Source organism: Mustela erminea, chromosome 11, assembly GCF_009829155.1.
Source record: "Mustela erminea isolate mMusErm1 chromosome 11, mMusErm1.Pri, whole genome shotgun sequence".
Lineage (NCBI taxonomy): Eukaryota > Metazoa > Chordata > Mammalia > Carnivora > Mustelidae > Mustela > Mustela erminea.
The window spans coordinates 28,499,150-28,514,764 of NC_045624.1; the positions used below are offsets into that span (position 1 = coordinate 28,499,150).

The 15,615-nt window shown below is 38.1% G+C and overlaps 1 protein-coding gene across 4 annotated transcripts in view; it reads right to left on the reverse strand.

The window, feature by feature from the left end:
- The window catches only part of PTPRZ1 (protein tyrosine phosphatase receptor type Z1), a 175,594-nt gene that overhangs the window by 76,485 nt on the left and 83,494 nt on the right, over positions 1-15,615 (reverse strand). For all 4 annotated transcript variants that reach the window (XM_032305162.1, XM_032305161.1, XM_032305164.1 and 1 more), the window contains exons 3-6: positions 6,317-6,496; positions 3,999-4,150; positions 799-894; positions 226-292 (exon numbers count right to left, since the gene is read on the reverse strand). In XM_032305162.1, the coding sequence (XP_032161053.1) occupies positions 226-292; positions 799-894; positions 3,999-4,150; positions 6,317-6,496 (495 nt within the window). The remainder of the gene's footprint in view (positions 1-225; positions 293-798; positions 895-3,998; positions 4,151-6,316; positions 6,497-15,615) is intronic.

The window sequence follows — 15,615 nt, forward strand, 5'->3', positions numbered from 1 at the left end:
CACTGAGCCACCCAGGCGCCCTGACATTTTATGATTTTTACATGACAAAAATTTCGGATAAAATGTTCTTTAGTGAGACGTGTATAAATTGTATAAAAAGATGGGTCCTCTTTGAAAAGGTCTTTCCTTCCTCCTTTTGGAATTACTGATTTTTGTAATATAATAAAAATTCATATGCATCTGAAACAGAAATCTGGAAGAAAAAGATTTCTCCAAACAGCTTACCAAAACGACTAACCCTCTCGACTCCATCAATAATTGCTTTGTAATCCAAATTTTCTTCTAATCCAACCTATTAAAGAAAAGAGACACTCTAAGAATGGAATAAAATATTTGATTAACTCTTCAATAAAATGAAAAGATTAGTGAATTCCATTTTAAGTCTCCAAAAGTAAAATCCTCCCAAGGCATACTTTTTTTTTTTTTTTTTCCCACAGCAAGATAAAAACAAATAAAGAAAAAAGAGCTACCTTTGAAGTTTTCCACTGCGAAAAATACAGTTTAAAAATGCTGATTCCCAGTCTCTGCTCTATATCATTATGATGTCTTGCATGTACACATAAGCAAATCTGTGCACTCCCGGAACCATTTGCTCCAGCTGGAAGTGACGTACCCAATTAATGAATGCAAGGGTCCCCTTTTAAAAACACACCAGCCAAGGAGTGGTTCTGTTTGAAAATGATCACAACTTATTCCACCTGCGAGCACTTGTATTTGTTAAAAAATATGCCTTGTTATGTCACATCGTGTGATTAAAGAAGGAATTAAGTTAGCATTAAATCTATATATAATGATTACCTCAAATAAAATGGATAAAGCTCTTAACTTCCCTTTTCCTTTTACTGCTTCCTCAAAACTTGAAAATCGGTCCGCATCAAAGCAGTAGATCTGCATCTATGAAATATAACAATGACAGCTTTATCATACACAAAGACATCACAAAAGTCACCAAAGAGACAATAAAATAATTTACCAATTCAGTAAATACTATTTGAAAAATTCTGTAAACTGTATAATCCTATATTCTGTAGAGTTTCAAAATATTTTATGAATTCCATGTATGTACAACTGTACTTACTATCACTTATCATCCTCAGTGAGGAGGGAAATGCAAAGTTAGACACATCTGGGAGAGAAATGGTCACTTTGACATTACCAGGGCATACTGGGGTAGTAATACACTAGAACAATTATCTAATGTTATAAATTCTCAAATGTTATTTTAACTATTTTGCTGGAATTCTTTCAAATATGGTTTCATTCTTTGATGGGACACACCTCTCTTGAGGGTCTGAGTTACCTTTTTTGGACATTATCATACTGCATTCTTTTTTTTTTTTAAAGATTGATTTATTTATATATTTGAGAGAGCACGAGGCAGGGCAGAGGGAGAAGGAGTGAGAGCGGATGCACCCCCCAGGTACATGCTATTAATAGTGAAACTCGAAAGGAGTTTCACTTGGTGTCTTTTTAAAAAGATACCAAGAAGAATTTTAAGTTCCTTATTTTAAGTGTCCTCTTCTCCTGCCGGACTATATTCCTTGTTAATTTCTACTTCAGCCCATGTGTCTGTTGACAATGGCTCCTACTCTCGCTTATAATTCGGTGCTCCCCATGTCATGAGCTTGGAAATCAGGTAATGTAGCTAGTTAGGAGAATAATTAAGGGGAGAGCAGAAAGCCTCTGTGAAGACCAATGCGTGGCTGGGGGGCTATGACTGCAGAAACAGCAGGTGTTGGGCTGCTGTGAGAATGGCAGTGGCTCCTGCCTTGGGTAATCGCAAAGCCTTTTCAGAGAAAGGACTGCTCAACTAGCCCCTAAAGGATAAGCAGCATAAAAACTGAATGATGAAAAAGCAGAAGAGGTGAATGTATGTTCAAGTCACTGGGGCCAGTAGGCAAGAAAGAAGAACTGTGGGAAACGGGAAGTAATTGGTTGTGATTGCGGCTGAGCACGTGGGACAGAAGAGGAGACGGGGCTGCAGGGGCCCCGCCAGGAAGCCCATGAGATAGTCCCAACCCTTTGCTCTTGAGAGCAACAGAGAACACTGGATGCACTTCGGTTAACAGGAGTGGGAGGTGGCAGGCCTTTCGGGGAAGAGGGTTCAGAATGGAGGAGAATAAGACTAGAGAGAGAGGGAGACCAGCTGGGGGACATTTAACAATCTAAGTTAGCGACGAAGGTAATTTGAACTTTCTTCTGCCCTCCCACATCATTTAGGAGCAGAACTGAGAAGACCTCCTTGTAGGATGCAGGAGACCAGGAAAAAAAAAAAAAAGACCAAGTCAAGGATATCCCCGAGTTCTGCTGCTTGCACAATTACATGGAGAGAGTTTTAAAAAGGAGAAGCAACAAACAATCCCTCTTAAGATTCAAGTTCTTGAGAACTTGAGAGGCTTTTTAAATAAGAAAAATATCTGAGGTTTAATGCACAGATTCTGTACCATTTATATGGCTGGTTTAGGGCTTTTCTTGTTGTTAGGGTTTTTTCTTGATTTTTTCTCTTTGCTCTCAATAAGTAGTATTGTGACATAGCAAACTCCCTGAAGTGACAATGTTATATGTTTAATGGATTGACTTCTATTTCTTTGACAAACCAAATTTGATAAATGTGCTTTTCCTTAAGGATATTTAATATATTGAAAAACATAAATTTATAAACTATAAATTTGAATGTGCTTATCCACATCAAAAATTTTTAGTCCTTTAACAGATAATTCACTTGTCTTATTTTTATTATCAGTAACTATTTTGACTATAAAAGTAATACAGTTTCATTATAAATAATTTCAAAAACATGGGAATTTTAAAGGATAGGAGAAAAGGTACCTAAAATGCCATCACCCAGGGAAAAATCACTACTCATGTCTTCTCGGTTTCCCTCAATTATTTTTACAACAGTAATAATTCCCTCTCTCATTTAATCCTCATAATAACTTCATAAGACAGGTGCTACTCTTATGTCAATTTCACAAGCGAGACACGGAAGCTTAGGTCAATTAAATATTTGTATAACGTCACGTCTATAACACCTAAATGGTGAAGTCAGTATTCAAACCTAGTCCATTCAACTTAGACTCTGGACCCTCAGTCTCTATTTAATTTATTTTCACATTTCACAAAATCAGAGTATTAAATACTGTGCATACTATTTTACATCCTGCTTTTAAAAAGCAGTAATATCTTAAAAAAGAAAAACCCATTAATATCTTTTGATGAATTTTTGTGTAAATAAATTATTCAAACATACGGTTTTTATAAGACCTGTAATATTCCATCACAATGGAATTTAAAATATATTTTTATTTTTCAGTAATCTCCCAACCCCGAGATCAAGAATAGCAGGGTCTACTGACTGAGCCAGCCAGGAGCCTTTCCATCATAATGTATTTATAATCATTTCCTTTTCTTTCAACTTTTTGTTATTTTTGTAAATAAATCTTGGCACATACATTTTTGAGCATGTCTTATTTTTTAGACTAAATTGTTAAAAGTGGAAATGGTGGGCATTGGGAATGAAACATTTAAAGTTCTGGATAAAAACAAGCAAACTACCAATTTAATACTCTTTCCACACATGTATGAAAGTGTTTGTTTTACTGCATACTCATTATTTATTAGAATTATATACATGTATATAACCAATTTTAAAGTTGAAAAATGTTCTCATTTATTTAGCATTTCTTTGATTCTCCAGTAAATTGATAAAATTTCCCCTTTTTTCCCCTCCTGAGCTGTGGAAGGAATTTCATTTATTTCTTCACTCATCAGCATTTGCTGGTCAGATGTCTACAGGGTGGCCCTCTGAGTTGCCAGGAAGTGGAAAATCAAGTATGATCGTTATTGAGTTTAGTCTAATGAAAAAGGAAGATGCTAAACAAGAAACAAAATATAACTATAAATTATAAAATTGGATTAGAAGTTAATCAAATTATATGCTACATAAAATCTCAATGATTTAGAAAATGAAACAGTGGCCAGTGGAACCAGGGACTTACCTCAAGTGGAAACTTCTGTCCTTCTAAACTATGTTCCGATCCTTCAGAAGACATGTTGCATTTTCCCCAGTGGAAAGTGATCTTGCTTGCTTTGAACACCACTTCTGAAACTCCTCCACTGAGACGGTAGTCATTAGTGAGATTAATTTCCACTTAAAAGAAAAAACACAAAGTTGTATCTATGCTCCAGAAAATCAAAATTATAAATTTCAACTAAATTTTCTCCTATCAAAGATACACTAAGAAAGTCATTTATTTGATAAATAAGTAACATAGTAATAATAAGTAATCATAATAATAAAATAAATACAAAAGAAGTCACCATTTGGAAGCTGAACTTGTAACTCTGCAAAATACATTCTGTGTATCTTATTGCCCCAAATATAAACTAAAACAAACTTCGATTTGACTCTAACAGCAGAAGACACCAGTCCACCTGCCCTCTTCCATTTGGTGTCCTAAGACTGCCATTACCCCAGAGCTCTGTTTTCCTAAGGCATTTGATGGTAGTGAGGGGACACAGCAAAGAGAGAAGGAACAGAATAGTGGAGGAGAAAATCATCTCTTGGGAGTGCCCCCTACTTCTCACTTTCAACCCTTCCTACTCCTTATCAGGCAGGTGTTTTCGTCCCATGTCCTGATCCCTACAAGCAAGCATCATCCCAGGCTTCATCAGGCTCTGGAACTTCTGTCCCACACCGTGGCAAAGCAGGTGGGAAATCCCATTCCCACTGATGGGTCTTGGCCATGTGATGTTTGGCAACTCAGAATCTTAAACTCTCCTATTTGAGTTCCACAGCAGATATTTTGACTTTATTTTACAAATGATCTAAAGATTAATGTTTCTTTTGAGAGCCTTATGCTAGATTTTAATGTCCCTCCATCAGATTTAAATAGTCTTTGTTCTATCAGGCAGGAACCACTTGTTGGCATTAGGGACTGAATCCAACACTGCAGCTAGCTAGCTAAAGGTCTAAACTTCCCTCAGTAATAATAACAACAACAAGCACAACAGCAATATTCATGGGTCACTTCCAATGTGCTATACTTCACACAGAGTACTTTACATGTGTTAAACATTTGATTTTTACAGAACTTCACACAATGAAGGAAGAGATACCATTATAGTCTATGTTAATGATAAGGAAACTGAATCAGAGAGAGCTTAAATAATTTGCTAAAGTTTTCACAATTCATAGTTCCACTTTAAAGTGCCAGTAGTGAACCTAAAAAGCATGCTCTAAGGATAAATTGACCTTGAACACACTCCACTAAGAAAAATAAAGCAGAGGTTACACGCTTTACGTCTTTGTAACATCCTTCAAAACTGGTAATGAAAATGTCAAGATTTGAGACAACATGCTTTTATGAATTTAGTTAACATCTTACAATATATAATAATTTTATTAATTATTCATTCATTGAGAAACAATGAATGTTTATTATGTATCAGTAACTGATATAGAAAAATTCTTACCCTTATGGGACCTAAAATGAAATTACTACATTCAAATAATTGCATTACCAAAATATCAGTAACAGAGAAAGAATTCACTAATGATAAAACCACTCAACATAACTCCTATTATAACTTAGAATATTTTTCCTATGAGTTTATTTGTTTTATTCTATAACTTCCTGATATACATACAACTTTATTTAAAATATGGTATCAGAGAAGGAATGCTCTTTACTTTTCAAGACTATTTTGTCCCTCTACTGTTCACTGGAATTTTTTATGGTGTTATAATTTGCATGTTTAGAAAAAAAAGACAGTCTTTTTAAAAAAAGCAGTTACAGAGTGCTTCCTAAGGACAGTATATAATTTTAAACTTTCTATATAGAAATGCTACTGATTTCTTTGTTAAAATTTAATTATAGATGATTGCCTTTTTTTGTACCCTAGTATTGAATGTAGCATGACGCTGAGCAACCAGAGCCAATACGTTGTCCAAGAAAAGGAAATTCTGATTAACTAAGTGATTTAACCAGAGATGGAAGATATAAGCTGTATACTGCATTATCTTTACCATACCCTCTGGTGGAGGCATCATTATTGTTTTATTATTGAAGAATACGATGTGATGACTTTGGTCATTTTATTCTTATACACATTTTCAAAATGTTATCGAAACTTCCCATTTACTGTGTTTTATTTGGTTTCTTCTACCTTTAGCTTCTATGCAGTTCATAGAATATCACACAAAGAAAATGAAATGAAATAAAATGAAGGACATGAAAATGAAATGAAACTGATATAAACATACTGTAAGCCCAATGAACATATTAAAGTCACAAACAAAATGCAAACAGTTTACCTGTTTTCCCAGTGTTATGAATGAATGTGTTTTCCAAAGACGTTTTATCCCAACCCTGAAATTTAAGTTTCTTTAGATTCACATTGACTTGGGTAAGATCTTCATCGATATTGATAGGAGACTGTTTGGGGCTACTACATGTTGGGTATTTCTTTCCCCAGTTTTTTTGATTCAGTGCTCCTAAGGAAAGGAAAGAGTAAGAAGTTAGTTTCTTAAATTACTATGCAAAAGCTACATTTTATATTATAGAGTTGCTCATATGTTCCATAAAAATAGATACAATAGTAGAAAAAAATGGAATCTCTTTGAATCGGTTCATTAAACCAATGTGCATGGGTATGGGTTCTGGGCTCTATTGGGATACACTATAAAAAGAGGACTATAAGAGAAGCTATGTCAACAATGGCTTTGCTTAGCCATCAGACTCTTCCAAATCAACAGAAAGCCTAACGGCTGTATCAGGTAGTTTGGATGAGCCCAGGTTCCAGATTGAAATGTGTCCAGATGGCAGGTGTTAAATTCTGACTTCCTTAGCACTCTCAATGGGAGTAGTTTCCTTCAGACCTTCTGTCACCCCTGCCTTTCAATGATCTGGTTTAACTGTCATCTGCTCAGGGTCTGATTTATAAAAACATAATCACTATGCTTTCCTTGAAATATCTCCTCCTCTCTCTCACTCTTTTTTTTTTTTTTTTTTTGGTCATGAAGTCTACCAGGTTTTATGAAACAGAAAACAAGGTTTCTATAAAGATTTTGCCTATGCTGAAGTAAATTTCCACCTGTTCCACAGAATGCCCCGTCCTTTAAAGCAAAGCTGCCCTGTGCTGCCTTTATTTCATGCTACCTGAAATAAAGGTTATGAAATGAAGGTTACCTCTTGTAACCTTGTCATTGGATATGACCTTAGCTAGAGCCCAAGCAACACAAAGAACAGGTATGTTTTATTTAAAAGTCTTAAACTTTTCTCTTTCTACATGTCTCCCGCGATCCCACCCAAGAACAGGGTGGTAGCAGTTTTTGGCTTATCTCCCTTTCAAAGGCTTCTCTTTTAGAAAATGGGCCTGGGTGGGGCGCCTGGGTGGTTCAGTCAGTTAAGCTTCCACCTTCTGATCTGGCTGTGATGTCAGGGTCCTGGGATCAAGCTCTTCCTCCAGGCATACTGCTCAGCAGGAAGTCTGCTTCTCCCTCTTCCTCTGCCCCTCCCCGCCACTCATGCTGTCTCTTTCACTCTCTCTCTCTAATAAATAAAATCTTAAAAAACAATAAACAAAAACCAGAAAATGAGTGTGGGTAAAGCCACGATTTTACATGGTTAATGTTTAGAGAAATTAGAAGTAAGCCTATCCTCCACAAAGCCCTAGACTCTGCCATCTTGTTTTTGTGATAAAGGCTTCAGAGAAGATTTTCACTTCCATGCAAAGCACTCATAATGTGACAAAGTGAACTTTGCATAATTTAGCCCAGGAAAGAAATGTTAATTAGTCATGCCATTAAATGGCCTAGATAGCCAGGAAAAATGAGGTAATTCATCTCCTTGTGAGCATCTACGAAAATCAATAGGTGCTGAAAACTCATTTTATTTTAAAATCTAGCTCTATTCCTAGAGAGAGCTGGAATGTGGTATGCTTTAAATTTGCCCAGGGGTGCATATTTTGGCTTCCAGGAACAGCTTTAATGATTTGAGTAATGATATGTTAATTTCACTGTAAAGAACTCTGGCACGTGGGAAAGAAAACACTGTTTGCTTCACTAATGTCAGTACAAGAGAAGCGGAGAAACCACACATGCACCAACAAGACCCTTTGTATTGCTTACATTTTTTAATGTGCTGCAAGAAATTTTCAAGGACCCTTAGGAAGAGTCTCATGGTTGTGGTGCCACAAACACTGAGTGTCTCGTAACACTGCATATGATTAATAAGCCTGCTATTTCCCACATCATTTAGTGTTCATCTCTGTGTGTGTTCGAATCTGGCTAATCCCACTAAACACCTGGATTTCTGCCCTGAAGTAAACTCCTCCTACGATCTCGGTCATCCTCTGAACATGAAAGTCATCCCTGTGCCTCTGGTTCCTTCCCACCAAGCCCTTTTGGGTCGACTCTCAAATTATATCCTTATCAGCCAGCTTCTCATCCCGACTGTCTCCAGCCTCGTCCAAGCCACAGTCCCCGTGAGCCTGTCTCTGTCTTGCTATCTCACAAGCAGAATCATCATCACCTAGGAGATTGTTAGGGAGCGTCAGGCCTCCATCCTAACGTTGCTAAGTCAGAATCTAATTTTAACCGGATCCCCAGAAGATTCATATACACATTAAATTTTGAGAAGCAATGGCTTAGATATCTCCAGTGCCTTCTAATAGGTCTCCAGCTTCTTCTCTGGTCCCCCATCTCCAAATCTGTTCTCCACCTACATGGTAGGCAAAATTCTGAGATGCCCCTGGCCAACTCCCACACTCAGTTATACAGGTCCTGTCTAATCTCTTCTACTCAAAGGTGGGCAGGCTGTGAATATAATGGGATAGTCATTCCCTTAATTGGGTTACGTTATATGACAAAGGTGATGGGAGTCCCTGCTGCGATAATGTTCTGTTACAGAAGGCTCAGTCACAGCAAATTGGAGACAGGAGAGAAAGATTCAAAGTGTGAGAGATTCTCCTGCTGGCTCTGAAGCAGTAGGCCGCGAGGCTGGAAGAGGGGTACATACAGCTAGGATCTGAGAGCGCCCCCAGGCTGACAGCCCAGAAAAACAAACATATAATATGTCAGTTACAGAAAGACAAATGCTGTGTGAGTCAGTTTATATGAGGTAGCTAAAGTCACCAAATTCATAGAGAGAGAAAGCAGAATAGTTACCAGGAGACAGGGAGGGGAAGCTGTTGAATGGGTACAGAATTTCAGATTTGCAAGATGAAAAGGTTCTGGGGATGTGTTTCACAAGTGTGAGTGCATTTAACACTACTGAACTGTATACTTAAAAAACGGCTAATATAGACAATTTTATGTTCTTTACCACAGTGGAAAAAATGGTAAAGATGGCAAAAACAAACAAACAAAAGATGGGGACCTGGATCTCAATCCTGCAAAAAAAGAAGTGACTCCTGTCGACAAGCTGTATAAGCCCTAGGCCGTGCAGGAGCACATGGCCCTGATAGCATCCTGGCTGTAGACTTAGCAGACCCTGAGCAGAGACCCAGTTAAGTAGTCCCTTCTCTCTGACTCCTGACCCATGGACACTAGGAGATAATAAATGTGTTCAAAAGCCACACAATTTGGGGTGCCTGGGTGGTTTGGTCGGTTAAGCGTCTGACTCTGGATTTCCTTTCAGGTCATGATCTCAGGGTCGTGAGATTGAACCCCGAGTGGAGCCCTGTGTCAGGCTCCGTACTCAATGGGGAGTCTGCTTAAGTTTCTCTCTCTCTCTCTCTCTCTGCCCCTCCCCTTGCTTGCACTCTCTAAATAAATAAATGAATAAATAAATAAAATCTTTTAAAACAATAAAATAAAAGCCACTGAATTTGTAGGAATTTGTTATGCAGAAAACTAGTACAATTAGTATCTACAGTAAACTTTTAATGTATATATCAGATCATGTGTCACTTCCTGATCTGGGTCCCTCTAATACCTTTCATTCCACTCAAAAGAAAATATAAGCTCCTTACCAGGACCAAGAGGTTCTCTAAGATACCATCATTCCTATTCTCTCCCATCTCATTTCCTAGCCCCCAGTATTAATCACTCTGCTCCAGTCACACAGGCTTCTTTTCTTTCCCTGGAGCGTGGGAAGCCATGGTTCTTGGCACTTGCTGTCACTTCTTCCAGGAACACTTCCTGGACTGCTTTGCCCAACCCCCCAATACCCCCCACCCTCCCCACAAGGCCCACTCACTCACTCTCCCACTTCTATCAGGTCTTTGCTCAAATGCATCTCTTCAGGGAGACTCTGTCTGAATGTCCTGCATAAAAAAACACTTCCCTCCCTTGGTCATTCTCAATCCTCTCTCTTTACTTTATTTTTATTCTCTTAAAATATTATGTTTATTTATTTGTTTCCACACCCCAGAAGCTAGAAATAAAAAAAAGCCTGGGACATAGTACATGTTCCATAAATACTGGCTCAATGCCTAAAATCAGACAAATAAAAAATGATCATTGCTTTTGTTTCCTAAGTGTAAAACCTCAAAGAGATCTAACATGAAATGTCAACAGAAATAAATAAACAATTAAAGAAACATTTCTAAAATCAGCGGTAAGTCATATTTGACCATTCATGACATGACAACTTTGTGGGCTAGTCCTAATAAACTTCAAGATCTGTAAATTTAGACATTTTATATCCCAATAATGCTAAGTGACTGGCTTATGTTTGAAGTGTATCAAACGATTACACTGAGTGTGGACCCAGTTTAACACACCAACTAGATCACGGTGCCAAGGACAGTACACATTCAAGAAGACTCCTGAAGGGCAGGCGAGGGCAGGTTCAGGCCAGGAATCCTGCAGGCTGGGACGAGGCCCCGGGAACCCCACGTTCACCTCTGGGTCGCCCCCAACCTCGGCGCATGCCCACCTCCCAGCCCCTCTCCCCAATCAGCCCTCTGTCCTGCCAGCCCCTTCTGCGCTCTGCTGCCCTCTCCCCCAACAGGCGGCCTGCCTCCTTCTGAACCCCTTACCTTTCCATTCTTAGGGCTGCCTTTAAGAACAGGGTCACCGGCCTCATGGCACTGCCCCCACTGGGTCCTGACTGAGTCATCACCCCTCCCACCTGGCTTTCCTCTGACCTTTTCCTTCTCCAGCACTTCCCCTTCCTCCACCCACTCAAAAACAAAACAAAACAAAACAAAAAAACCCAAACAAACTAAAAAGAAGAAGAAAAAAACAAAGACCTTTGAATTTTTGTGATTAAAAGACCAAAATGAAAAAAAAAATCCAGAGCTTTTTCGGCAAAAGTCTGTAACACAGAAAAAGTTCATAAAAATAACTTGAGGTTCTTCTTGCAAAGGACTCTAGAAACAAGGTTGTTTCAAATCGTTATAAGTAGAAAGCCAAGCGAGGTAAACTAATGAAGTGTTAAAATTGTGCACAAGAATGAAGCATAGATCAAAGAAACACTAAGTAGATTTTACCTATCTTTAATAATGAAATATTAGATTAATCTTATGCTTAAACATTATTTTTTAAATTTTCAAATTAATAGGTTTAATGTCACAACTGGAAACGTCAGCGGTTAAAGGCAGGTTGATGTACCTGAGGAAGCAGGTGTACAGACAGAATTCATTAGAACTAGATTGTATCCACCTGAGTGTTATTAGCAACTATTGTGAAGGGAGAAATTAGGACTCGCTGTGGTTGCAACAGAAGATTATCAGGGTGATTACCCATAAAGAGGACTGCAGAGTATTAAATGTCAGCTCTAGACAATTAAAATAAATTACTCATTCACATACCCATACATTCTTTCATCCACATATTGCCTCATCTGAATTAGTATCATTCCTATAAATTTCCTGTTGCTTTCCTCTATGGGAGCACTTCACAGACTGTATTTTGTTTGTTAATTTATCTAACTCATCTATATGGTATTGCCAAACTTTGAGTCTGGCACATAGCAGAAATAAATAAAATACTTGTGATATAGTCCTTGTGCACCAAATGAATATATTCAATATTTACATTCTGTGCCTTCTCTATTCCAAACAGAATGGAAAGTAATTCTAGACTCTGTGGGAGATCTGCAGGAGTTCACGTTTGTTTGATGGTCTGTTTATTCTTGCATTCCAGAAGGTGGGGGCGGGGGGGGGCTGTGAAGTCTGAAGTAGACAAATGCCTAAAGGAGTAGACAGGATGGAAATAAATGTGAGATCAAAAGCACATAATGGAGGCGTTGAGGGAAGCATAGAATATTGACCGGCAGAAGGAACCAAGATCAAACCAGGGTGGTAGAAAAGTTCGGGCAGTGCGCAGAAAGAAGTGAGCCATCTAGCTTGGTCCAATGAGCAAGCGTGGACATCAAGCAATTCTAGAAGGAGAGGAAAGGCAGATTGATCAATTGTCCCCGGATAGGCCAACGGGAAGCACAGAGACTCAGGAAGAGTTAGGAACTCACAGCTGCCTTATCAGAGAGATTAGATTAAGCCAGCAGGAAGGCGGGAAAGGAAGAAACAGAGACACTTCTTAATCTGGGGCAATTTCAAACGCATCTTCTATTGTCTTCATTTGATTCTTACAGAATCCCTGGGCAATGGACTGAATGCCCCAAATTTCATGTTAAAAATTATAACATGATCCCCAGTGTGATGGTACTCAGAGATGGGGCCTTTAGAAGCCGATCAGATCACAAGGGCAGAGCCCTTCTGAATGGGGTTAGTGCCCTTACGAAAGATATCCCAGAGAGATCGCTCATCCCCTCCCCCCACCCTGTGAGGTTACTGTGGAAAGATAGTGATCTAAGGAAGCAGCCCTCACTAGCGCCTTCATCTTGAACCTCCAACCTCCAAAACCATAAAAAGTAAACTTAGGTTGTTTACAAGTTACTAGTCCCTGGTATTTGTGATAACTGCCTGAACAGCTAAAACACCTTGTTGTACTTATTTGTCTGTCTCTTAATCACACTGTAATTTCAGTACCTTTCTTAGAATCTGGCACTTAGGGATTAAATAATTGTTTCTCGAATGAATCCGTACTTCAGATAAGATCTCTGCAGTTACCTACCCTTCGGTGTTCTTGTACTACACATCTTGACCAATGAGCTCTCTAACTTGAAACACAGTTTTAAATACATTCTGTGTAGAAAAATATTAGTCCACCAGTACCTGGTATAAAAATATCAACCAAAGAAAACCAAAGTTTAAAATAAAGAGGAATGAGTTAAAAACAACAACAACAACAAAAAGCCAATGCAGGTTTTTAATATTTGGAGAAGAAAGTGAGAAAGGGATGGAAATGAAAGGAAATTCAAAGAAAAAACCATTTTGCTTTCTTTGTGCATTATACCTGTTGAATCCTACCTTCCAGTATCAGAAAAATGGATAAAATAATTTTAATACATATATTTATAATAATTATAGTATTGGGTAAAGTATTGAGCAGAGAGCCACTGAAAATTCCTAGAAATGATAAAAATCCCAACGTTTACTTGTTATTCTTTAAAGATTTATTTATTTGAGAGAGAGAGAGAGTAAGCGAGCAGGGGGGTTGAGGGCAGAGGGTGAGTGAGAGAGGGGAAAGAGAGAATCTTAAAAGACTGTGCTAAGCACAAAGCCTGAGCTGGGGCTTGACCTCAAGACCCTGAGATCAGATCTGAGTTGAAACCAAGAGTTGGACACTTTAATGGGACACTTTAACCCAGGTGCCCCCCAACATTTACTTTTTTTTAAGGTTACCATAAACTGCTGATGTTTACCAAGATTTGAACAATAGGACACTTAGAACTGATTCTTTAAAGACCACAAAATTGTCAATAAAAATATATACTTCTTTTAATCTTAATGAATTACTTTTCTAGCCCAGTTTTGATGTAAGAAAATGTTTGCATGTCTTCATATTTACATATAAAAATATTAATGAGCCGATAGAAATGTAATATTGAAGTGTGGAGTGTGGTTAGGACTGTAGCATCTATTATTAATTGCCTTGAATTAACTCCACTCGAAATTCCACACACTGTAAGTTGCAGCTTTATAAATTACTAGGGGCTTCCTTCCTATATGCTAAAGAATCTAATAAAAACCAAAATATAAGTCACTGAAATAGTATAAAGCTATTGGTAGTGAATGACTTGGGTCAAATATCAGTTAAATCCAATATAAAAATGAAACAAATCAGTGTTATTATCAATGAAAATTCAATACAGAATTTAGAACTCCAGCACAAAGGAAAGATGATATATTTAAGGAGACACTTTTCAGATGCTGCGGTCATCTGCTTGAGAAAGGGGGCTTCCTCAAAGATCAGAAACAAGAACATATCAGTAAATGTCATCACATAAACTAAAAGCAAAGAAGGATGTCTGAGCTAACTTCCCATGGTGGAAGCAAGAATGAGGATGCATTTACATGCACAAATTAGCACGGCTGTTTCTGTTCCTGGCCAAACAGAGGTTTTCTGGGGCTCCCAAGAGCAAAGCAGTTGGCGAATATAGATAATGGTTGTTATTAGAACTGGACTGAAAGCAGATCAAATGCAAACAACTTCAGAATGAGAAGCTGTTTAGTCAAGACCTCATTTTCCTTTTAAATTTTTTTTTTTTTTTTTATTCATTTGACACAGAGAGATCACAAGTAGGCAGAGAGGCAGGCAGAGAGGCAGGCAGAGAGAGAGAGAGGAGGAAGCAGGCTCCCCGCGGAGCAGAGAACCCGATGCGGGACTTGATCCCAGGACCCTGAGATCATGACCTGAGCCGAAGGCAGCGGCTTAACCCACTGAGCCACCCAGGCGCCCCAAGACCTCATTTTCCTTTATCTTCTGTTCTAATGGGACCCTCACATCAGGATAGCAGAAAATCTTGGCAAGCCTGGTCCATATATCCAATTGAGACATGTCAGGGAAGGTAGATACCAATTTATCTAGAAAAATGCTAGCACAAATGTTCCTTAAGCATTAAAATATTTAAGAAAATAGATCCATGAATACAGAGAACAAGCTGGTGGTTGCCAGAAGGGAAGGGCGGGGGGGAGATGGACACAAAGGAGGGAAAGGGAGTAGGAGGTTCAGCCTTCTAGTAATGGAGGAAGAAGTCACAGGGGTGAAAGATACAGCACAGGGAATATAGTCAGTGGTATTATAATAGCACTGTATGGTGACAGATGGTAGCTTGCATAGCTTAACTTTTTCTTGGAAAAAAAAAAGAAATTATTAACTGACGTTTAGTATAAATAGAGACGGAAAGATCAGAAACTTACTTCAGAGTTCTTGTTTAAAATTTTAGGACTTCTTCAAGTTAGAAAAATCCAAAATTCACAAACAAAAAACCCTAAAAAACAATTCACAGTAAAAACTACTGCTCTATAATGCAATGAACAATAAACTTGGGTTTTTGTAGACCACAAGGAAAAGATAAAAATAGAAACTGGAAAGATCTAAGGACACTGACACAGCAAAATACTATTACTCTTAATATAGAAGAGTAAATACTATTACTCTTAATCTGTGGTGGGTAGAAATGAAATCAATAAGTAGAACAAGAGGATGCTGCTCATAAAAGGTCACAATTAACCAGTGCTTTAATCCGAAAATGAAATAAATCCTATAAAGAAGTAAAGAAGAATTTATTTAAGGCAAGAAGTTTGTATGGGGGGGGGAGG